Source organism: Adiantum capillus-veneris, chromosome 6 (genome assembly GCF_014529385.1).
Source record: "Adiantum capillus-veneris isolate H3 chromosome 6, ASM1452938v2, whole genome shotgun sequence".
Taxonomy (NCBI): Eukaryota; Viridiplantae; Streptophyta; class Polypodiopsida; order Polypodiales; family Pteridaceae; genus Adiantum; species Adiantum capillus-veneris.
The window spans coordinates 170,045,410-170,068,631 of record NC_140936.1 but is presented as its reverse complement, the minus strand read 5'-3'; the positions used below and the strand labels follow the sequence as shown (position 1 = coordinate 170,068,631).

Here is a 23,222-nt window from a genome sequence, read left to right as displayed (position 1 = left end):
CCATGTCATACAAGATGCATTAACTGGCAAGTGCATCGAGATTATCAAGGTTCACACTGAGGACAACCCCATAGATGCTCTCACGAAGAGCCCAGCCTCGGAGCGATTTACACATTGCATAGAACTTATGGGTGTAGGATGAAGCTTAGGCGATGCTTCATCAACTTTGTATAGACTAACTATACTAATGTCACTATTGGCCACCATTGAAGGGGAGGTTGTTGGGGTGTAGGCCAGGTGGTCATGGGAAACCACCCTCACTCACTTGCTTTACCTAATGAATATAGGGAGAGAAAGTGAGAGAGTTGACCAACTCTCACTTCTTTCTCTTTCCTCTCCACTAACCCAACTCCCTGTTCAGCTTCTTCTTCCCCAATTCTCTTCCCCCTTCTCTTGCATCCTTCCCTCTCTTGCATACTCCACACACGCGGACTCCGACCACATCAGTCATGGGATAAAACACCAATGTATAGTTCCGTATACACCTCAACAAAATGGTGTTGTTGAGAGGGAAAACATGTCTCTTACAAAAATGGCAAGATGTACGGTCAAAAGTCAAGCTTTACCACATTCGTTTTAGCTTGAGGCTATTATGTGTGCCACTTATGTACTTAACAGGTGTCCTACAAAAGCTTTGCAATCTATGACTCCATATGAAGCATGGCATGATAGAAAGCCTTCTATTGAGCACATGCATGTTTTTGGCTATTTGGCACGTAGCGCAGAAAATTGGATGATAAGGCTATCAAATGTATTTTTGTTGGTTATGTGCTAAAAGCAAAGGTTACAGGTTGTATCATTCTCAAACAAAGCGTATCTTGGTTTCACGAGATGTTGTATTTGTGAAAGATTCTATTCAGCCTTTGATGTCATGTACTAGAGACAATAATGTAAGCTCACATGACATTTATGACACTTTGTTGCCTCTTTTCAAAGTTCAAATGTAAATTCCAATGAGGCAAATGTACAGCCTATGGGGGTTTCTTAAAATGTTACAGATTAGCTATTACTGATGTACTGGATGAGGAAAGGGTTGAGAATGAGCAAGCTAGAGGTATGCCTAAATGGTTGGTGCATACTTTGTGTGACTGTAAATTGGATGCACCGTTGTCTAGTCAAACTCGTTCAGGTTCTTGTCATGCATCTTATGCATCAAATTGTTATTCTTTGATTGTGTCTAGCTTGTGTGATGTTGAGGAACCTGTGTCTTTTGATGAAGCACAAAATTCAAAAAATTGGATGACTACCATGCCATCAGAATATGATGCTCTTATAGAAAATGACACATGGACTTTATGTGATTTGCCTCATGGCAAAAAGGCCATTGGTACAAAGTGGGTTTACAAGTTGGAACGCAAGCCGAATGCTGAGATTGATTGCTATAAGGCTCGACTTGCTGCAAAGGGTTATGCACAGCAAAAAGGCATAGATTACGAAGAGACTTTTGCTCCCACTTGTCGTATGAATACTGTGCATTTTCTATGTGCATTGGCAGCTCATTTTGGTTGGGATGTACATCAATCAGACGTTGTTACTGCTTTCTTGAATGGTGACATATTTGAGGAAGTTTATGTAATGTAGCCTCGTGGTTTTGTCATTAAAGGGCGGAAAGATAAAGTGTGCAAATGTAAGAAATCTTTGTATGGGTTGAGCAATCTCCTCGTGCTTGGTATGAGAAGGCTGACACTTATTTAGTTAAACGAGGCTTTTGTAATAGTCCAACAGAAAGCACTTTGTATGTGAAGGCTACTTTCAAGATGAAATATTTGGGGCTGTTGCATCATTACTTGGGTATACAGTTTAAGTAGTGTGATGGTGGTATTGTCGTATGTCAGACAAGTTACATAGAGACATTGTTATGTAAGTTTGGACTTGAGGATTGCAAAACTATTGCCACTCCCATGGAAACAAGTTTGAAATTGAGTCTTCATGATGCTTGTGATCCTGCCGATGTCACTCTTTACCAAATTGTTGTTTGCTGCCTTGTTTATGTATGCAACACGAGGCCGGATATTCAGTTTGCACTCTCACAGCTTAGCAGATTTATGTATAGCCCAGGGTCTAAGCATTGGCAAGTTGTCAAGAGGTTTTTTCGCAACTTGAGTGGTACTTTATATATTGTCTTGTTTTATCCCAAGGGGGGATCATTCCCGCCAGACTTACATGCTTTTTCGGACTCAAATCGGGCTAGTTGTTTTGACACGTGAGTGTCCACAAGTGGTTTTTGTTTCATGCTTGGCAGTTCATGTATCTCATGGTTGAGCAAGAAGCAACCTACTGTGGCAGTCTTCAAAGCTACGGTTGAGTGTGTATGGCTCAGACACCTTATGGCTGATTTGGGTGTTGGTGGATAGGACATTCCCAACACTATCTACACTGACAGTCAAAGCGCATTGACAGTTGCGAGGATTCCAATTTTTCATGCTCGCACAAAGAACATTGAGCTGCATCACCACTACGTTAGAGAGAGGCTCTGAGCAGGAGAGATTATCTTGGCTTATGTGCCAACACAGGACAACCTTGCAGATCTTTTCACAAAGACATCGTTTCGTGAGAAGTTCAAAGCTTTCCGCAAAGCTTTGGGCTTACTCTCCTTTATGGACTAATCATGTCCTCAAGGTATGACACTTCCCTATACTGTATGTGCCAGCTCTCAATCACCGCATCACCCTCAGGGGGATTTGTTACCATATACATGTGGTAGTGATGTGTGTGAACACACTTAGGATTGCCGGGACATTTTTTCTCTCACTAGGAGGTTTTTTCCCCCATGCACTTGTATATATGCCCATCACTCTGGGGCTATCTATCTTTCCATTGCAGGTTAAGTAATACTCTCTCTGTTGTGTGCCTTGAGCTTCCTTCGTCTTCTCTAAGCTGTGTGTGTTTTCCTGCAACCCTAATTCCAACAAACAGGTCTCGATATATTGCCCTAATCTTTTATAGTCTAGGCTTGTTTTTATGAACTTAACCTAAAAGATGTTATTCTTTGGCTTAAGAAATCTAGGTTCCTATCACACTAAGATCTCAAAAAATTTGATGAGACTGCTACTAGTCTTGTTATTACATATAACGTTTTTGGACTCACGAATTGTAAACAATTGAGATAGGGTAATTTCTGCATACCTTCATTATGTTTTAAGTATGTGCTTTACTAGGCTTATATCCTAAAATATGTTAAGAGTTCTAGTATCCTCTATTTCTCAAGCATTTATACAAATAGAACGTGTCTTGGTTCATAATTTCAAAAAAAAAGGGGAATAGATTTTCTTTTGTGGATTACCTTTGACTGAAAGCTTGGATATAGATACTTGAAATCTCAATGCACCACTTCTATAAACTGACCTGTGAATACTATTGACTATTGTTTATGGTCTTTCTTTGAAAGAGAGAGAGAGGAACGATTTCAGGATTACTTTGATTGATATAAAGGTTTTTATTTTTTTCAAAAAAAGATATTGTGAGACGAAGTTCCAATTATGGATACTTTCACAAAATAACTTACCAATCTATGTTCATAACTTCTGAATGTTACAAAAATCAAGAGATAGATAGTAACTAAGTGATAAAAAAAAAATTCTTCTTTTAAACGTTACCACTTATAGCCATGACCATCAAAAGGTGTGGCGGCCTTTTGATGGAAACTAAAACTAAAAATAAGACTTTTGATTACCTATAAGAGAAAAGAAAAATAATGAATTTAGATAATGAAAGAAACGTTGTCTAGAATCTTTGAGGATGTTACTTCCTCTTTGATTTCAATATTTTTTGTTCCAAAAACATTGTCTTTAACAAAACCTTTAAACTAGATACCAAACTACTAGAGTTTGTATTGAATAAGACTATAGTTAAGCTATTAATTTTTAAGTTTTGACATAGATAATAACTGATAAGATCTTTGACACATGTAATATGTATCCAAGGTTAACAAAACCTATTGTCTTGTTTATATGGTTGTAAATAAGAGTCCTAACCTACTAAAAGAGGTTTAGATTAGTTGCAATTTGTTCTTGACGATGAAGACCTAGTTCATCCATAGACTCGCTTCTTGTCTTGATGTAGAGGATAATTGGAATGAATCTTCATTTTGACTAAAATGTACAAAATGATTTGAATATAGAAATGCTTTTGTGCAAATGCTTTCCTAATGTCTGAAAGTCATTGTCTTTGAATATGGTGTGCTTTTCTGTTGCAACACACACACACACACACACACACACACACACACACACACACACACACACACACACACGTACGTAGCACCCAACTATCACGCACAACCTTCAAAGGTTTTTCCCAAAGATTTTCTCGTATGCTCATTTGTGGATTTATCACAACATGGTATGCCACTCCCCTATGAAAGCTCATGTTCATTGCATTGCTCCTTAGTGGTTTTGTTACCATGGTATGTTTACAATGTATGTGAATATAATTCGGCATTTTTAACATCAATAGGACTTTTTTTTTCCTCCTGCTCATATATCATTCAAGGACAAAGATTATCTTTATAATAGCACCCTTAGGACTATAACTTTTTGTGTTGTGTGTCCTTGAGCTTTGCCTACTTCTCCAGTTTTTTGTACATTCTTGCAACCCTATTTCCAACAATTGATGTCAAAACATTCTTCCACATCCCAAGCAACAGTGCCATTTACGCGATTTTTGTCAACGTCGACGATGCAAAAGTATAGAGTAATGGGGAGAATATACGCGCGAGAGAGAGAGAGAGAGAGAGAGAGAGAGAGAGAGAGAGAGAGAGAGAGAGTATTGAACCAACCAACTCGGCAATGAATGAGTGATTTATAACAATGGGGAAGGTGGTGTTTATATACTCACCTTGGCAAATTTCGCTACCCAAATTTTGACAAATAAGTAAAATAAATATCTAAAGCCAAAATAAATATTGGGATCACATTGGGCCGTTCACTTGAGATGCTATAACTTCAACACATCTCTGCAGCTCATAGTGTCTCTATATATAGTATCTCTATATATAGCTCAACATAGTGGACATATGTAGGAAGACAACGTCGATGAAGAAGCTACCATGACACACCCAGTAGTACATCTATTGCTAGATACACCTCAGTTATGCAACCACCACTCTTTTTACCTTAGAAGAATGCCATCTTGAGCACCGTTTGCCTCATAGAAAATTGAATTGTAGCGTTCAATTCCTGAATTGTAAACACATCATGTCCAAACTTTTCAAGACAATGAACTTTGAAACACATCATGTCCATAATCCGGCCAAAACAATGGATGGTGCACTTATCCATGTTGTTTTATAAGTCGCGTTGGTTCCTTGCCAGATGCATGTGCCGTGAACTCCGACTCATGGGTTCAAACACCGATAACTTGAACTCCGACTCATGGGTTCAAATCATTTGTAGGGAGCTTATGTTGTCCCTATGCCGCTCACAAGCCTCTCCCTCGTTGAAGCTAGTTGTGGCAACCGCCACCTAACTAGAAATCTGGCATCGTGGCCATTGTGGCCGCCACCACGTGTGCCATGCCGATCTCCTCTATCAAATCTTTATCACCGTTACTTTGTCAAGCTTGCCCTTGCCTTTGTCTCCTTATGAGTTCTTGCTTTTGCCTTTGGCTTTGCATTCCCGAGTCAAACGAAGTGTCTTCTCGTATTTCTAACAATAGCTCTCAAACCTCGTGGGTATCGCGGCAACTAATTGAGCACTGGGAGCACTGGTCCTATCGCCCTCGTCAAGCTTGCCTTTGCCTCTGTCCTCTAGCGAGCTCTTGCATTCGTCTTTGGCTTCATAATCCCAAGCCAAAAAAATTGACAACTTCCTTGGGAGCTTCATCAATGCATAGGCTGCTAATTGGGTGCTGATCAATCCACGTTTCATAATCGATAGTTGGTGTTGATCATTGGCACTTGCTGCACCACAAAAATCTCCACAATCTTCCCAAGTTTTTTTTATAAAACTTCTAGGGCCCAATGCAACCTTGAACTTCTTCCTTGCACTCTTAAAGGAAAGGTCCCCTAGCTTCCTTTTTTACCTTCAAAGTCCTGCGTCTCACAACATTGCTCCAACAAGATGCCTTGTTGCACGGGTGTTTCAATATGGTGGTGTTGGCAGCCCTCATCTATGGTGGTCTTCTCTTGCGCAGGCACTGGCCACGCTGCCCACTAAGCTTGCATTTCAAAACAATGTCATTGTAGAGTGACAAAAATGTTGCAATTATCCTGCAAAACGCTAGGTTTTTTAGATTCTTCATCAATGCCCTTCCTCTCCACAAGTGTGGTCTCCTTAACAATCAACGAGCTTGAAGCTCTCATATCAAGTCAAAGTCAATGATGTGGAAGCGTAGAGCAATGGAGAGAATACATGAGAGAGAGAGAGTATTGAACCATGAACCAACCAACTCGATGATGAATTAGAGATTTACAATGGGAGCAAGGTGGTGTTAATATACTCACCTTAGCAAATTGCTCTACCCAAGATCTTACAAATAAGTAAATGTAATACCCAAGGCCAATATAAATATTGGGATCACGTTGGCCATTCACTTGAGATCATATAACGTTAACAACTTTTTCCTTTTGGGCAAGTTTTTCAATAGTGTAGATTTGACTGAAAATCATTGGCTTGCTCTCCAAGAACCTTGATAGCCATGTTAAAGCACTTAGGATGATAAGAAAAGTGAAATGCCTAGGTCATCAATGGCTTTCATGGATGGATGGGGGCAAAGAAATAGGCAACTACCTCTCTTATCTCTTAACCACACTCCACTTCACATTTTTTTCAAGAGATGAGTGAGAAAGAAGATCAATGGCGTTGTAGCTTGGATGGTAGGGAGTCTCTTTGAAGATTGATGCTTATTCTCATCAACGACGTGCATCTCATCCCCTTGTGAAACTCTAAAATCTTCATCTTCCATTTGCTATAGTAGACTTGTCGGGCATTAATGCACATTTTCGAATTGGACTCCAATGTCAACATCCATTGTAGGTGCCTTGTTGCACCAAAAAGAACCCTTGCTTCTTTGCCCTTAGTGTCTCTTGCTTGTGAGGTACGAGCATGGGATGGGCATTCACTAAAGTAGATGGCGTAGAGAGGAGAAGCATCAAGCAAATGAAGCAAGGAAGAGGTGCTAAATTTAGAAGGGTAGTTAAACTTGCATTGAGGGGAAAGAATCAAGCAAAAGAAGCAACAAAGGAGTGCTACTTTCTAAACCAAGTAGGGTAAAGGGGCCAATAACGGGATGGGGTCCATTTCTAGGACAAAGAAAAAGTACAAACGAGGGTCATTTTCAGAACAAAATGGCACGAGCAACAGTATGGCTAGCATAACATGCACTCATCCGATTGACTGGGTCAGGAGTTCAATACTCATTGAGTTCTGGCTTTAAAGTGGCATGCCCTTCGATTTTTTAATGGCCTCCATTTTTGCACGCATGTTGACGACAACAATGCAAGGGTTGTCGCTTATGTTGTTGCTAGGGGGTGCTTAGCGCCACCATTTGAGCCCAAGAGAAGCCAAAATCTTGTAGCACACAGAAAGAGCGCCCGCCGCCACCTTAAATGTTCTAAATATGGTCCCTTTACCTATGTGTAGGGTTGCATCAAGGGAGAAAGTAGAATCTAAGGGAGGGATACCATATTTGGAGGTCGGTTTGATTTAGTTTCGGTTTGATTTAGTTTCATTATAACGCCTTAGATTGTGTTACGCCATATTGTGATCGGGGAAGTAAAGGCTTTGTCACAAAAAAGTATCACTAAATAAAACTTAAAAAGGGGGCAAGCAAAGAGCTACAGTCTACAAGTGTCGTTTTTACTTTGCTCAATCAAAAAACACACATGTCGCCGTCGTCCTTGCACTTTTTGCACTCTGTGGCTTTTGAAGCTCAACATCAACAGTGACTCCTTTATCCCTCTCCACCAAACCCAAACCCCCCAAACATGGGTGAACCCCCAAAAGCTGTATCAAAACCATAAGACTCTGCTTTTGTAATTTTGACGTTAGCGCGTGCGCACTCTCTCTCTCTCTCTCTCTCTCTCTCTTTTGTGGGTTGTAACTTGTTTGTTCCTTTGGGCACTTTGGTGTAGCCACTCCCTCCCCTCCTGCAGTAAAAGAGCACAAAAAGGTTGCTCGCTGGATGTGATGGATATATAGTATGGCATTGTCCTTTAGATGCAACTCTAAATGGCAATGTCCCATCGGACTTCCCACATATATCTCTCTCTTTCCCTCTCTCTCAATTCCATTGATTATAACTCTTTACACTTGTCTGAGCATGTTTTAGGGGGCGCGCACGCTAATGAAAGAGTACGGCGGAAAAATGAATGAGGGAGATATAGCCTAGGTCTATGTGTGTGTATACTGTATTCTATACACCCATTATCCATACTTGCAGCGTATCCGTAACGAAAGTATAGCAGCATACATGAAGAGGATATTTCTTTGTATGTATCGAGAGACGCACAGAGAGCTACGTAGTAGGCTACATACACACACAGACCCATGTATACTACATCGCTGCACACATATTTCAAGAGGAGACCCATCACCAATCACCTCATGAGCAACCTGGTTGCACGACCTCTGCTGTGTTTCTGCACGTTTTGATGGAGGCTAAGCCTAGCGGCAGAGGCGCAGAGCCCTCAAGCCAAGACTGCTGCCTCAGCTCCTTCGAAGTTCGCCATCGCCTCGTTTCTCTCTCTAGACTCTTTTCTGAGAGTCATCAGTACCAGCTCTGCTGCTCTTGTCACTGGATCGCTTTCTAACTATAATGAGGTTTTCGCAAGTGGGCTCTCTCCTAGAGAGAGAGAGAGAGAGAGAGAGAGAGATACACACACACGCTGTCACGCAGAGGAAGAGGAGGAGGAGGAGGAGAGAGATGATTGATTGATTGGCCCAATGGCCGGACTGTAGTGTAGGAGCTCCTCTGCTGCCATTGGTTGGCTGCAATTCCTAGCAATTAGCAATTTCTGCTTCCTCGCATAAAATTATCAAATGTACCCTCTCCCTCTCTTCTGCTGGGACGAGCTTTTCACACTTGAACGACTCCGACCGGCCGTATTGCAGAGCGCTGTCACGAGAGGGAGGGGCCCCGCGGGGGGGACTGCTGTGGGGTTGGAACTTGTAGGTAGGCCTATTTGTGAGTGTGTTTTAACGTTTGATGCACACATTCGACGAGTAGAAACTCTTTGTCAGTACAATGCAACAAAAGTAGACGCAAACTTCTCTCTCTCTCTCTCTCTCTCTCTCTCACACACACACACTCATCCAGTCGCTCTCCCTCTGTCTCTCATACACGCTCCCCCCATCTCTCCCTCACGCACGTCTCACACTCTCACACACACACTCTCGAGAGTCTAGAGAGAGAGAGAGTCTCTCTCTTTCTCTCTTCTCTTTAAAGTTTATAGACTCTCTCAATCCGAGCTGCCCAAAAAAAGGGGATTCAGAGCCTTTTGCTGTCCTAAGCTGACTGGGAGCAGCTTGCCCGGCAGAGCAATTCCAATTTCCAAGTCCCCATTTTTCTCCCACAGCGCCTAGTTTGGGTTCCACTAAAATCTAGCAGTCTGTGTGCAGGAATCGCGATGTTGTCCATATACGCAACAGCAGCAGAGAAGATGCCCCTTCCCCATCTTCTCTCTCTACTTTGTGTAGGTATTCATTCTGACTCTACCTTACAACGAGATAGACTAGTGAAATGGGCGTCCAAAGAAAGACAATAACAGGGAAATGCAAGAGCAAATATGTATGCATGGGTAAGATGAGAGACACCGTACTACGTTTGGCTTCACCCTTTCAAGCCTACTAACTACTTCTTCGCCCTCGCAAGATCCACATTATATGTGACTGCAGCTATACACATCCACGAGAGCGAGCGAGAGAGAGAGAGAGAGAGAGAGATAGAGAGGCTTTCCAGGAGAACTTAAGTCTTATTAAGGCTCCTCCTGGCTGCTGCCCTGTATGTAGTAGAGCACCCCATCAGCAGTGAGTGATATGGCCCGCCCCCTCCCCGTCTCCTCACTTGAGTGTGCTTTCTCAGTTCAAAGCAACCATTTTGTGTTGTCACTATGTTGGGTATCATAGGAGGCTTGTCACTTCCCCCCTCCACCATCACCATCTCCCCTCTCTCTTTGTGAGCTTGTCACTTCGTAAGCAAAAGTAGGTGCTCTCCCCTCTTTCCCAAACACACCCCTACCCCCCTTTCATGCTCTGAATCGATGGTGTTGGGTCACCATGAATGGAACCTAATCCTCCCTCACCTGGAGCTCCAAGCAGGCCGCCCTCCTCCTCTCCCTCTCTGCTGCCTATGATCCCCACTCTTGTCTAGATCTGTTGCGTCTGGGCACGCTCCCTTCCAAAGCAAAATGCTCGCCTCATTTCTTGGACCTGGGAAGACCAGAATGAAGATCAGAGGGCAGTAAGTCAAGCCCCAGTGCCCATCGACCTCATTGGCCAGGTGCGGTGAATGCAGTTGTGACCAAGCTGAAGATTCTCCATCATGTTGGACTTGAATGACCTGCCTGATGCACAGGCACCTGGGTGCCGTGCATCAGACAATGGCAGGGAAATTATACAAGATATGACAACAAGCAATGACGAAGAAGGTGGCAAATATGGCGAGATAGGAGGCTCTGAGCAAGTTGGCTCCGAAGTCAGTGTGGTAGCCCACCAGCAACACATCCAAGTAGCAGCGGCAGTAGGCAGTGGGTGGAAGGACAGAGATGGGATTCCTTGTGACAATCTTTCAGGGACATCTGTTTCATCTGTGGTCAATGCCCCCAACAATCTGTCACCTGACTTCGAAGCTTCGAGTCGTGATCTGGCTGAAGGGCAAGGCTCATCCAACAGTCCTCTATTACCCCTCTTTCATGACGATGGAGACCTGCCCCGAACTTCCCTCATTACGAGCAACATCAGCAAGCCAAGTCTCTACCTTGAGTCATTCAACTCCAAAGCCTCAACAGAGCAAATATCTGAATTGGCAGGTGAGGTGAGAGCATTTCATGGGAGGAGTCCTGATGTCCTGGCAATGGCAGGTGCACCAACGAGACAGTTCTTCCCCCCTCAGCCACCTCCACACGAGGTTGGCATCCCAGCTCGCATGGCACTCACAAGCACACTGCAGCAGGTTGCAGACAAAGCAGTGGCAGCCTTTTACCCAAGGTCTCCATGGGTGGGCCTCTCCTTCTGCCAGTCTGATGTGCTGGCAGCGGCTCGTAGAAATCCCCTTGAAGTTGTGCATGTGCAGCCTGTGAAGAAGAGTCGACGGGGACCGCGCTCCAGGAGTTCTCAATATCGAGGAGTTACGTTCTACCGCCGAACGGGAAGATGGGAATCGCATATCTGGTGAGGACCAACTCTCTATCTTTAATGACCAGCATTGTTGCCAATCAAGTTGTGAAAATGCATGATTAGGCATCCCAACACACAACACATCTGATTTTGTTTTGCACCAAATGATTCTTTTAATTTTCCCCGGCTTTTTCAATCAGGGACTGTGGCAAACAGGTATACTTAGGTGAGTCCCTTCCTAAACCAGATCCAAATGCATGAATTGCTGTCAGGCATTTTACGTAAAGCAGTAGGTCCATACTATTAAATCTCATGAGTGTATTTTTTGGCCCATCTCATTACCAGGGGGTTTTGACACGGCGCATGCAGCTGCAAGGTATGATTTGATAACAGGTCTTCCGGAAGATCCTGGCATGCAGATTTTGGCTTAAATGCTTTTGGTAGTGTATATAAACTAGTATCTGATAGCCAGAGATTGAACACATGTAATTAGGGCTTATGATAGAGCAGCAATCAAGTTTCGAGGACCTGAGGCTGACATCAATTTCAACTTGAGTGACTATGAGGATGATATGAAGCAGGTAAGGAGCTGTGTGGCAGTCACCGATGGTGGAAGCTATGTAGAATTTCTGTTAACACTGGCAATGCCATGTGTGAATTGAGCAGATGGGTTCCCTCACTAAGGAAGAATTTGTGCACATACTTCGGCGACAAAGTACAGGTTTCTCTCGTGGAAGTTCTAGGTTCCGAGGAGTGACTCTGCATAAATGTGGAAGATGGGAGGCCAGAATGGGTCAATTTTTGGGCAAGAAGTAAGTCCTCCATGACAAATGTAAGCTCATCTCTTAGTCTGCAACTGGTAGCGCTTCATCATTGTGAATCCCTTTCAGGTACATCTACCTTGGTCTCTTTGACAGTGAAGTAGAAGCAGCAAAGTAAGAGCTCTAAAGCACTATGAATCTCAGCGTCACGAAAACTGGAAGGCCTCAAGGGTGTTCTAACGTTGGCATTGGATATGGATGCAGGGCATATGACAGAGCTGCCATTCGATGCAACGGACGAGAGGCTGTGACAAACTTTGACCCCAATTCTTATGAAGAGGATCTTTTTGCTGAAGCGAATAATGGTAACACTTACAATCAGTCTTTGGATTAACAAGATACTCTTAAAATCGTTTCATCAATCTGTACCAAAAATTTATGGGATGTTGCAGGCCTTGAACAAACTCTTGAGTTGAGCTTGGGCTCCATACAAACTACTCTGCAGCCTGAGGAGGCAAGTAACCGCTTCGGTTTCCAGCCCCATTACAGCATCCCCAGCTTTGGTGAGCATCAAAGGCAGGCAGCATTCGGGATTCCAGGAAATGACAACTTAGCGATTATGTCTGGATTGCCTGGTGCTGCTGCGCGAGACAGCTGGCGGATGGTATTGCTTTCTTTTCTTACAAGGAAGAGTGCTCCTCACACTAATCTATAGGCTTAAATAACTTAGTAACCATATCAATCAGCGTCTAATATTTTGAAAAGACCCTTGAATATTATCTGTAAGCAATAGCAATACTGGTGACTAGCCTGATGCAAAATGCAAAATGGTGGAATAGCCAGTCATTTGCAGTTGTCATATTATCCCATGCCATACATACATCACATGGCTAACTAATTACATATTTATTGACCTGCAGGCTGGACTCGGTGGGCACATGCGTGAACAGCTCGATGGCCTTTTGTCAAGGCCGCTGCCTGCATCAGCTTTCCTCAACGTGAAAGGTTCGGTGCTCAACGATAGAGGCTATGTGGGCTTCTCTCATTTAGATGCTCAACAAAGAGACTTGCTAAAGCACAATACTGAAAGACCTTATCTTCCGGGGTCTGCTGGGGGTGGTCCATCTCTAGTGGGTGGCTTGTCTCGTCCAACACCTAGAGAGGGAGCTGTGGACTCTCTTAATCTGTATAAGGTATGTGAATAAAACCTGTCGTTTTGCTCATCTGCGCCCTCTACTTGATACTTGATTACCATATTGGTAGAAAGCAATGCTACTTGAATGATCAGCTAGTAGCATGAATTAGCTTTTTTGTTGACATGAATCTGTTAAAGAGTCAGTACCTGCTTATGTTGTGACCAGGTATCAGGTATCCCAGGCATGATCAAGGAAGCATCGGTATCATCTGGACCTGTGAGCGTGGAGGCAGCAACAGGAAATGGTTGGGCATGGCAGGCTCATGTCGTGAAAGAAGCAACGGCTGCAGCCAACAAGCTACCAACTGCAGCATCATCAGGATTCTCACCTTTTAACAAAGATATTACAGCAGCACCAGCAATGGCACGGCCATATGCGACGGCCGGGCTGGTTCCCTTTCTTGCACCAGCATCAGCAGCAGGAGGCGGGCCGCCAGCCTTTCCTGAGTGGATGGGCCACATGCAGGGTTCCGTCTCATCCTTGGTCAACAGCAACATTCAGGCGCCCATGCTACCCAACAGTGCAGCCATTGTTCCGTCCAGCAGCACTGCGCAAGAGGAGAGCCGTTATGCTCCCAAACAGGAGCATAACTTTCTGGGGTTGTCCTTGGGCCTGGGCTAAGGCTGCGTCGCGTCGTCTTCTTCCAGCTGATGGCAGGGCATTATATGGCCATATCCGTTTTTCTTAGATGAACTCTGTTTTTGTTTCATGGTTAAAACTCTTTTTTTGTTCTAACCAACCACCCCCCCCCCCCCCCCCCAAAACAACCCTGTCTCGCTTGGCTTCTAAGGAGGGCCAAAGAACAAGTGACACGACTCAATTTGAACTCCAGGGATTAAAACATGTGGCCTTTTTCATTGTGCATAATAGGCTGCATTGCCTCTTAGCTTAGTCTATGGTCACGCAAGGACCAATTATTGGAAATTGGCATGGTTGCAAAATGCTCTTATTACACAGTTAGTATGACATAATTGGTGCTTATGTGACCATGGAGGAGGCACGGTTAGTATTGAAAAAAGTTGATAACTAAGCCTCATGTAACTTCTGTCTTAGGCGGACCAACAAAATGCTGTAAATAGGATTGTGCAGTCCACAATAGCAAGGCCAATGTTGACTCACGTTGGAATATCCCTAGCCTAATCAAACTTGGCAATGGTAAACACTTTTTGAGCCAAATGGACCATCAAAGGCTTTGAATCCACACATAAGTGGCACCGTGTTGGGAGTAGGCGATTCCAATTTCTCGAAAATCCACTTGTCAACGGAATCTTAAAAGATCCTTGGTGCTTCCAAGTTTTAACTAAGGTGCATGGCAAATTTTCCTCTCTTTACATGCAAAGGCCCATTGGTAGGCTATTTCACTTATCCTTCAATTTTTCCATAACATATACCAAGGTGCATCACATAGAGGGAGGCATCTATTCTATTCTTGCATATTGTCCTCATTCTTGTGGCTATCGATATTGGTGGTAGTGTGTATGTGCATGGCGATGTGTAAATAGAAATTTCTAGAGCTTTAGATTTTAATGAAGTTGAAGGCAACAACAAGATCGAGTACCTAGCTCTTTTTCTTGGATTGAAGTGAGCCATTGTGAAAAATGATGCATTGCTGATCATTGAGCAATTACTTGGGCTGTGGAAAGTGAATGAATATACTTTAAAGAAATGGTTTTAATGGACTCAAGACGCCTTAGCATGGGTTTAGTAGCAGATATAGTTTATACGTGTTTATCTCGTGAGCAAAATAACTAAGTTGATGAGTTGGGCAAGAACAATTTGTATGTAGAAAAATATTCACTACAAGACATGATAGTATTTCTTGATGAAGCTCGATGTTTAGAGGGTATGTCAAAAATTAAACATGAGAATAGTTGCAAATGCAAGAAATTGCACAACGGTAGGGGAGGAACCAAGTATTTTGAGAGCAGCTTATTGTTGGCCTTCTATGTTAAGAAATGCTCATTTTTTGTGCAGCTTATCCCATGAATGCTAAATGTTCGCAAATTGAAAACTTTTGGATGAACCTAGAAAAGTAATAATCTCTTTTGATGCATTTGCAAAATGAGAGTGGATGTTGTAGGTCCAATGTCAAGAATCAATAATTACAAAAAGTATATCTTTGTGGTTATGGATTATTTGACAAAGTGGGTAGAAGCAAGAGGTATAAAAGATGTTCTAGCAAGAAGAGTGGCCTCTTTTTTGTATGAACAAGTGTGTTGTAGGTTTGGAGCTCCAATGGTAAACATTGTTTATCATGGGCAAGGGTTTAAAGGAGAGCTTGTTGATGCTCGAGAAACCAAAAATTCAACACATGTATTTTTCTCCTTATTACCCTCAATGTTGCAATAGATAGGTTGAAAATTGCAATGGCCAAATAAAAACGTTGTCAAAGTCAGTTAGAGAGCATCCCAAGAGTGAGACTTGGACTTGAAAAAGTGTTTGTGGGCTTATAGAATTGCATATAGAGTTGTCTACATAGTTTACACCATATGAGTTTGTTTATGGAAAGGAAGCTCTCATGCTTGTACAAGTGCAATTGAATACATTGATATTGTTGTGTAAAATGCAAGGCGAACATAAATATAAGCTAGAGGGAAGAATTATTGATCTAGAGTTGTTGAAAATGAAAACACAGAAAAGTAGTGACTATTATCTTTAGCAGATAGATAAAAGGATGGAAAAAATGAATGATTGGTTGTCTAAAAAGAGATTAAAGAGGGAGATCTTGTAATGAAATATGATACGCGAAAGGGGTTTAACTTTTCAAAAGAAGTTGAGAGACAAATGTTTAAAGCCATACAAACTGAAGGGCTTTCTTGAACAGTATATATAAGGTAGAAAAACTGTTTGGTAAATGCTTGTACTATAGAATAAATGGTTATAGATTTAAGAAATATTTCACAAACGAAGTGGTTCTAGATGTAAATAGTCTCTTAGTTAGAGCATACATGCTCAAGTTAAAGGGTGTACAATGATACTAAACAACTTTTGGTATGCCCTAGTAGTATGTATATGCATGTGTACATATAAATGTAAATACATGCATTTGGAAGCCTTGCCAACTTCATGTTGGGTTCTAAATATAGTGGACAATGTACACATTGTAGAAATTCATGTTTGTGTGTCGATAATCACACATATGTACATATCTGGGTACAATGTTAGAACCTTGGATGTGGTGTCAAGTGGCTTCTTTTTGCTCTACAATGTTGTTTTAAGATTTTTAGAATGTGAATAATGCAAGTAAGAAGTGTGGGTATTTCTATCTCACCCCAAAAGTTTGCCACATCCGGTAATTATTTATAGTGCCCAATATGTAGTGGTGCATAAATTGCTTTAGAAGTGATTTTAAAAAATGTAGTGATGCATGAATTGCTTTAGAAGTGATAAAAAATATAATGTAGGTGCATGGCCATAAAATGTGGGTATCAAGGATTTGAGATTATTAAATCTATAGAAATTTAGAGTCCGTTTGGTATTTTTCCCACAAAAAATGTCCTTCGTGGGCAAAAATTAGCCTTAAGAAGGTCAAAATCTACGTTTAAATGGTGTGAAATGGCTTATGTTTCCCATAATAGTCACGATGCCATGGTTTTTCAAGCTAAAGGGGTGCTTCATTGATAAGATATTATCATATTCAACCCTCTTTGTGTAAGAAGTAGTAGAGTTTCTATAGGTAGTACTGTGTAGTTCGACTTGTTCCGTTCTTGCTTTCGAGTGTGCAAAGAAGTGAATGAGGATTTCTTCTCTTGAATTTTTCACTTGGGAGAGTATGGAGTTTTTGAAGTTTCCATGGATGTGTATGCGAGGGATTGAGGAAAAAAGGTATGGTTTTTTGCAAGACAATCTAACCATTTATCGATGCCATTTTGGTTGAGGCTACACCAAAGAGTTCAACAAAGTGGAGTCTTGTGTTGCTTTTGCGATGACATGAGAGTGGCCTCCTTGTGGTTGGAGTTTTGGTGTTTTTTTATGATTCTTCTTGTTTATTTGATTAGCCATTGACAGTGATTTTAAGCATTGATTAATTCCACTCACTTCACATTGTCTGTGGGTAGGCAAGGGCTTGTAGTTCGAGAAGTTTGGAGCTTGAGTTGAGTGTGAGGAGGTTTTTTTATTAATTTCTTAAGTGGCCTTGTGTGAGGTAAAGAGAGTAAGGGAGTTCTTTATGTTGTGTTAAGGTGTGATGTATATATATTTCCATATGTGGTAACTATGTGTTTGAATACACATAGGACTGTCGGGCCAACTTTTTTCCCTCATTAGGAGGTTTTTTCTCTTTGTGCTTTGTATATATTCTCATCACTCTAGGGGTATCTTATCTTATATTCATGCACTTAGTGGTACACCCTCTACTGTGTGCTTTGAGCTTCTTCTCCATCTCCAAGTTGTGTGTGCATTCTTACAACCTAACTCTAACAATTGGTATCAGACAAGGTTACATCCTCCCAGGAATAGCTGCCAGTGTTGTCAACATCCCCCTCCTCACTTTCTTTTATTTGGGTGTGCTCAAAATTTGACTTGGGTTCGTTTTTGCCTTTGTTTTTGCTATTGCATGTGTAGGCAATTTCTTTCTTTTGTGCATAATTTCGTCCACTATAAATTTTTGCATAGCTAGTCCTCAAGGGTCTATTGTGGTTTATGTTATATATCACATATAGCTCCCTTTATTTTCTACTTAGTTCTACATCCGGTTTAGTCTTTCACTATGGCCAAGAGCAATGATGTTTTCAAGATGTTTTCTTTTAATGAAAAAATGGATGGAGACCAGGTTTTGTGGAGGATGTCGCAGGTTCTAGTAATTTTACTCCCATTGCTTGTGTTGTTTTATCTACAATTGAACAGGCTCTTTGGGATGGTAGAGATACACAGCGCATGCATTGATTGTAATGTCTATCAAGCACACCATTACCCTTCACATTCATTCAAAAAAAGCAAAAAAACAAACTTGGGATGTTTAGCTAGATTGTATGCAAGTCTGAATGAGAACAAATAGGGTATCTGCGCAAATAGCTAAGATCAAAGATCATTCGTGAGGAAGATAAATAAACATTTTGTAAGGTTTGTGGGCTTTGTCCTTGAGTCACCATGGAGAATATCCTTAATCTATTGGGCATACTAGGCCTCCATCTGGCATGTGTAATATTGCCAAAATAAGCCTTGGTCATAAGCTATCCTAGGTGGACCATTTCTAGAGCATAATATCACATGTAGGAGTAATGTAGGCATGCATAAAACCCATTTTCAAATTTCAGTTTGCGGCATGAATAAAATTCCCTAAATAGGGAAATTTGTGTTTGGATCTTAGATTAGGTTATTCCAAGTTTTAATGCATAAGTTAAGCAGGAGATGCCTTTCTAAGTGTCATATAAGGACATCTTTTGTACTCATTTCAATTAAGTGATTTAATTCACTTTGTGCTTATACTCTAGTCAAGTTCCATTAAGCAATTACTATTGTGGTTAGCTTGTCATTAGTCCTAAACTTATTATATGGTATTAGATTTGATCCTAGATTTCTCTCTACTTACTCTCCCATACCTAGTTAGCACTCCATTAGCTAGCTTGAGCATGCTCTTCAGCTTCTCGGCTCTCGGGCCACTACTCACTAGTTCATTGGAGGCCTAGTTAGCGTTAGCGTTCACTCAACTCCTATTAGGTCCTTGCATTAGCATGTAAGAACCTTGAAATAAAGCCCTTTTTGGAGTCTTTGGTTTCATAATTACTCCTCATCTTGCCAAACTTTCCCCACTACTTATGTGTGAAGAAAGCTTGCAAATAGAGCTTCATTTGAGCTATCAACCTCTCCAATTGACCTCTTAAAGCTGATAAAAACACAATATTTTTTCCTACGAAGTTGAGGACAAATAGCTATTTTTTGGGAGTCTCCGCACACACAATGAACGTGTGATGGTAGTTTGGTTTAGAGCATACCAAATAAGGACCTTGGGCCCAAGGGGATTGTGGGTTTGAAAGGTATTAACTATTTTGGGTGAAGGGCAACAGACGGACTCCACATTTGGCACAAAACCAAAATCTAAGAAGAAACTGGGTTAGCATGTAGTGGGTCACATGCACCTCACACTTTTTGGGAAAGTAATTCAGACTCTAAGCCCCATGGTAAACTATATTGTATGCATAATTCGGGTTTGTAGGGGAGCTTCTTGCATGCAACTTGTGAGAAAAGGCCTTCAAAGTCCAAGCCTTTAGCCCTTTAGGGGCCTCTTCCTGCAGGAAAATTGAGTAACCCCTACACTCATGAGTAGAGAGCGGATTCCATCTCTTGCTAAGAAACACTTCTTGCAGGCCAATAGAGATTCAAGGATTACTTCTATCATGAAGGGTAGCTTCACCCTCGAGTGCAAAGATACTTCACATATAGGGGACTGAACGAAAAGTTTCCATCTCTCTCCATCTCTCTCTCTCTCTCTCTCTCTCTCTCTCTCTCTCTCTCTCTCCTTCTCTCCTTCCTACTTTGCAATAAAAATAATTGCAACCAGGTATCCTCATTTTTCACTTCATGACAACTATGTTCATTTCATTGATGAGTGAAAAAGCACATGTGAAGCATGGGTTGTCCTCAAGCAAATTGGGGCGAGCTAAAAGGAGCAAAGTTAGCCTTAAATGAAAACTTTACAAACCATGGGTGTAAAGGAGGACATAAACAACTTAGTTAACAGGCTTAAGAGCATCACCACTCAATTTACCTACATCAATTGTGAAGTCCATGAGGATGACAAAGTGGGCGTCATTCTAAGTGCACTTCCACCTTCAAATGATCACTTAGTCACTATTCTTGAGGAGAAAAATCCAGCCTTAGCACTTCAAGACATCATCAACTCACATCCAACCGAGGAGAAGAAACAAAGGGGCTCATCAACATCATCGAGAGGAGCTTATTTCATATCATCCTCAAGAAAATGAGGACCATCATCACCATCCTTAGATTTTGCATCCAATGTCAGAAAATATTATGATCATGGGAGAATGGGACATGTTGCCAAGGATTTCTACTCCTTTGCTACATACACAAATTTTACACCAAGTGTGGGAAGAAGGGCCATCTTCCTTTCAAATGCCATTCAGACGATCAAAGCAACAACAGTGGTAGCAAAACTGTGAGAGTGCTAGGTGCGAAAGCGATGTGTGGTGCGTGCGGAGTGCGAGGGAGGAGAAGAGTAGAAGACGCACTGTGTGAGTGGAGCAACCTCCAAGAATGTGGTGAGGAGCTCTTATTCTTTGTGTATATGAAGAATAAGGAATGTGTATGTACATACATTGGGCGGTCGGACACCAAACGTCCAGCCTCGCACAAAGGCGCAATGCCTTTACCCCAACAATCTTCCACTTAAAGGCGATGCAACGATAAGTGAGTGCCACTAGCCAAACTATGGGTATGTACAGGAAAATAGGTGAGAGACTCTCTCAACCTATTTCCACTAGCTCGCTCAATTGATCTACATGTAATTGTATCGGCTCTAGGGATAGATGAGCGTGCATACTCAGGTTATGGCCTGCATGTAAATCTACGCAAACCTGGTTGTCCTAGACTCCCCTGTGCTATCTTCATGTACTACATCATTAGGACTATCCATCCTGTATGGATGTGTCAACGCCGACACTAGGATGGCTACGTCCCTCTCACGCATAGGCAAAACTGTGTGTCATACCACCAACTCATCAACCTCTAGCATGAGCATATCAAAGAACTCCATGTCTGTCATCTCTGTGTGTGTCTCTAGGGAGCAGACTCGCTCTACCTCTACTTGCACAGACTCTAACAGCACCTGGTGTGTTTCATTAGAGCACTGTCGCTATATCTCTGTCTATACAGAGTCTACTGGCACATCCTGTGTCATGGAGACTTGAGAGTCGGTCTTCTTGAGTTTCGTATAGGAAATCACTAAGAAGATTCTGGAAAGTCTTTGAAGATCTTGGAAGAAAGTTCTGGAAGACTCTAGAAGACGGCATCATCACTTATGACATCACCTACATCATCGTTGATGTCATAACTTGTGTCATCATCTGCATCATCGTCTATGTCATCGCTTGTGTCATCGCATGCATCATCACTGATGTCATTGCCTATGTCATCGCATATGTCATTGCCTATGTCATTGTCTGCATTGTCAATAGAAGACTCTAGAAGAATCTAGAAGGATCCAGGATATTCTAGAAGGTTCTAAAAGTATCAAGAAGATTCTAGAAGTTTCTAGAAACTTGGAGAAGGTTTCGAAAGGATCTAGAAGTTTCTAAAAAGCTCTAGAAAGTTGAAGAAGGATCTAAAAGGTTCTAGAATAACTAGAAGGATCAAGAAGGTTCTAGACGATTCTAAACTTCTCAAGAAGAACCTAGAAAGTTCTAACCTCCTCAAGCACTAGTATAAATAGGGGTCTTGGGCCACAAGACCCCCAGTCTTCCCAACACCAGTTGTGAGGCTCCTATGAGAAAATCCCTCTTCTAGTTCTTATGTTCAAGTCTTGTCCTTGCAATCAAGCCTTGCCTTGTACTCGAGTCACGTAATCCAAGTCTTGTATCAATATTTCTTAATAAAGTATTAAGCCTTGTAATCAAGATTAAGATTATTATAAAGTCCAAGTTTCTTGTATATTGTGAGCACCATATGTTGCTCTCTTCTAGCTCTATACGTACTCATAACAGTTTAGCAAGAAGAACCTAGAAAGTTCTAACCTCCTCAAGCACTACTATAAATAGGGGTGTTGGGCCAGAAGCCTTTTGCACAAGGTATGTCCACTTTGAATATACCATCATGCCATTCGGTCTCACAAATGCCCCAGCAATTTTTCAACATTTAATGAAGACATCTTTTGGGAGTATTTGGATTATTTTGTGGTAATATACTTGGATGATATCTTGATATTTTCCAAGGATCAAGAAGAGCATGAGCACCATGTACGGTTAGTGCTTGAAAATCTTCGTGCATCAGGGTTATATAAAAAGTTGGAGAAGTGCTCTTTTCATCAATCTAAGGTGGAATTTCTTGGTTATGTTATCTCTAAAAAGGGAATCTCCATGGATCCAAAGAAGGTTCAAACCATCCTTGATTGGGAGACACCCACCTCAGTAAGACTTGTTCAATGTTTCCTCGGATTTGCAAATTGCTATCGTGTATTTATCCAGGGATACTCCAAGGTGGTTACAACACTCACAAGGTTGACATGCCATAATAAGTTTGTTTGGGAGTCAGAGGCCGCAAAAGCTTTTCAGACTCTCAAGTAAGCTTTCACAACCGCACCCATTCTAATTCGCACAAATTCTACAAAGCCTTTCATCCTAGAAACAGACACTTCATATTTTTCCCTTGGTGCTATTCTATCCCAAGTAGTTGAGGATGATCGAGTACATCTAGTGCCTTTTCATTCTCGCATGTTCTCAGCTGTAGAAATCAATTATGAAATCCATGACAAAGAGCTCTTAGCAATTATCGACTCCTTTGACACTTGGCATCACCTACTTGAAGGAGCTCCTCGTAAGATCATTGTCTATACAGATCACAAGAATTTGGAATACTTCATGGCATCCCGCGTCTTGAATCATCGCCAAGCCGGGTGGAGTGGTATCCTATCAAGGTTTGATTTTCTTATCTATTATAGGCCTAGCAGTCAACAAGGTGAGCCAGATGCCTTATCAAGAAGATCCTACCTTGCACCTAGAGAAGGCGACGCAGCATCTGATCAACAAGAGTCAGTGATTTTGAAACTTGAGCACCTTAAGCTAAACACCACCATAAGCCAAGCTCCTAAAGATTCTACTTTTCTTTCTAAGGTGAAGACACCAATTGCCAAGGATCCACTTGCTCAAAATAATAGAGAACAACTACAAGGACAAGGGGTTAATGACGACTTTCAAGAAATTGATGGACTAATTTACTATAAGGGTCTTCTCTATATTCCACCAGGACCAACACACTTGGAGGTACTTCAGCAACGGCATGATCAACAGGGCATTTCGGGGTTAATAAGACAATTGAGC

At 41.8% G+C, this 23,222-nt stretch overlaps 1 protein-coding gene across 1 annotated transcript; it reads left to right on the top strand.

Annotated features, from left to right (window-relative positions):
- The first annotated feature begins 9,456 nt into the window (after nucleotides 1-9,456).
- LOC147456699 (uncharacterized) lies at nucleotides 9,457-13,961 on the top strand. The gene is made up of 10 exons (XM_086515146.1): nucleotides 9,457-11,327; nucleotides 11,474-11,499; nucleotides 11,619-11,649; nucleotides 11,767-11,854; nucleotides 11,940-12,085; nucleotides 12,164-12,208; nucleotides 12,299-12,399; nucleotides 12,487-12,698; nucleotides 12,955-13,227; nucleotides 13,396-13,961. The coding sequence occupies exons 1-10, from the start codon at nucleotides 10,480-10,482 to the stop codon at nucleotides 13,849-13,851; spliced, it is 2,226 nt and encodes a 741-aa protein (XP_086371272.1). The 5' UTR covers nucleotides 9,457-10,479; the 3' UTR covers nucleotides 13,852-13,961.
- The last annotated feature ends 9,261 nt before the right edge of the window (nucleotides 13,962-23,222 follow it).

What these genes read in the sequence shown, in the direction of transcription:
- LOC147456699 (XM_086515146.1), top strand. Translation starts at nt 10,480, where the DNA reads ATGTTGGACTTGAATGACCTGCCTGATGCACAGGCACCTGGGTGCCGT. An exon ending in TGGCAAACAGGTATACTTAG is followed by an intron (nt 11,500 to 11,618) that starts GTGAGTCCCTTC and finishes TCTCATTACCAG; the next exon opens with GGGGTTTTGACACGGCGCAT. An exon ending in AGTGAAGTAGAAGCAGCAAA is followed by an intron (nt 12,209 to 12,298) that starts GTAAGAGCTCTA and finishes ATATGGATGCAG; the next exon opens with GGCATATGACAGAGCTGCCA.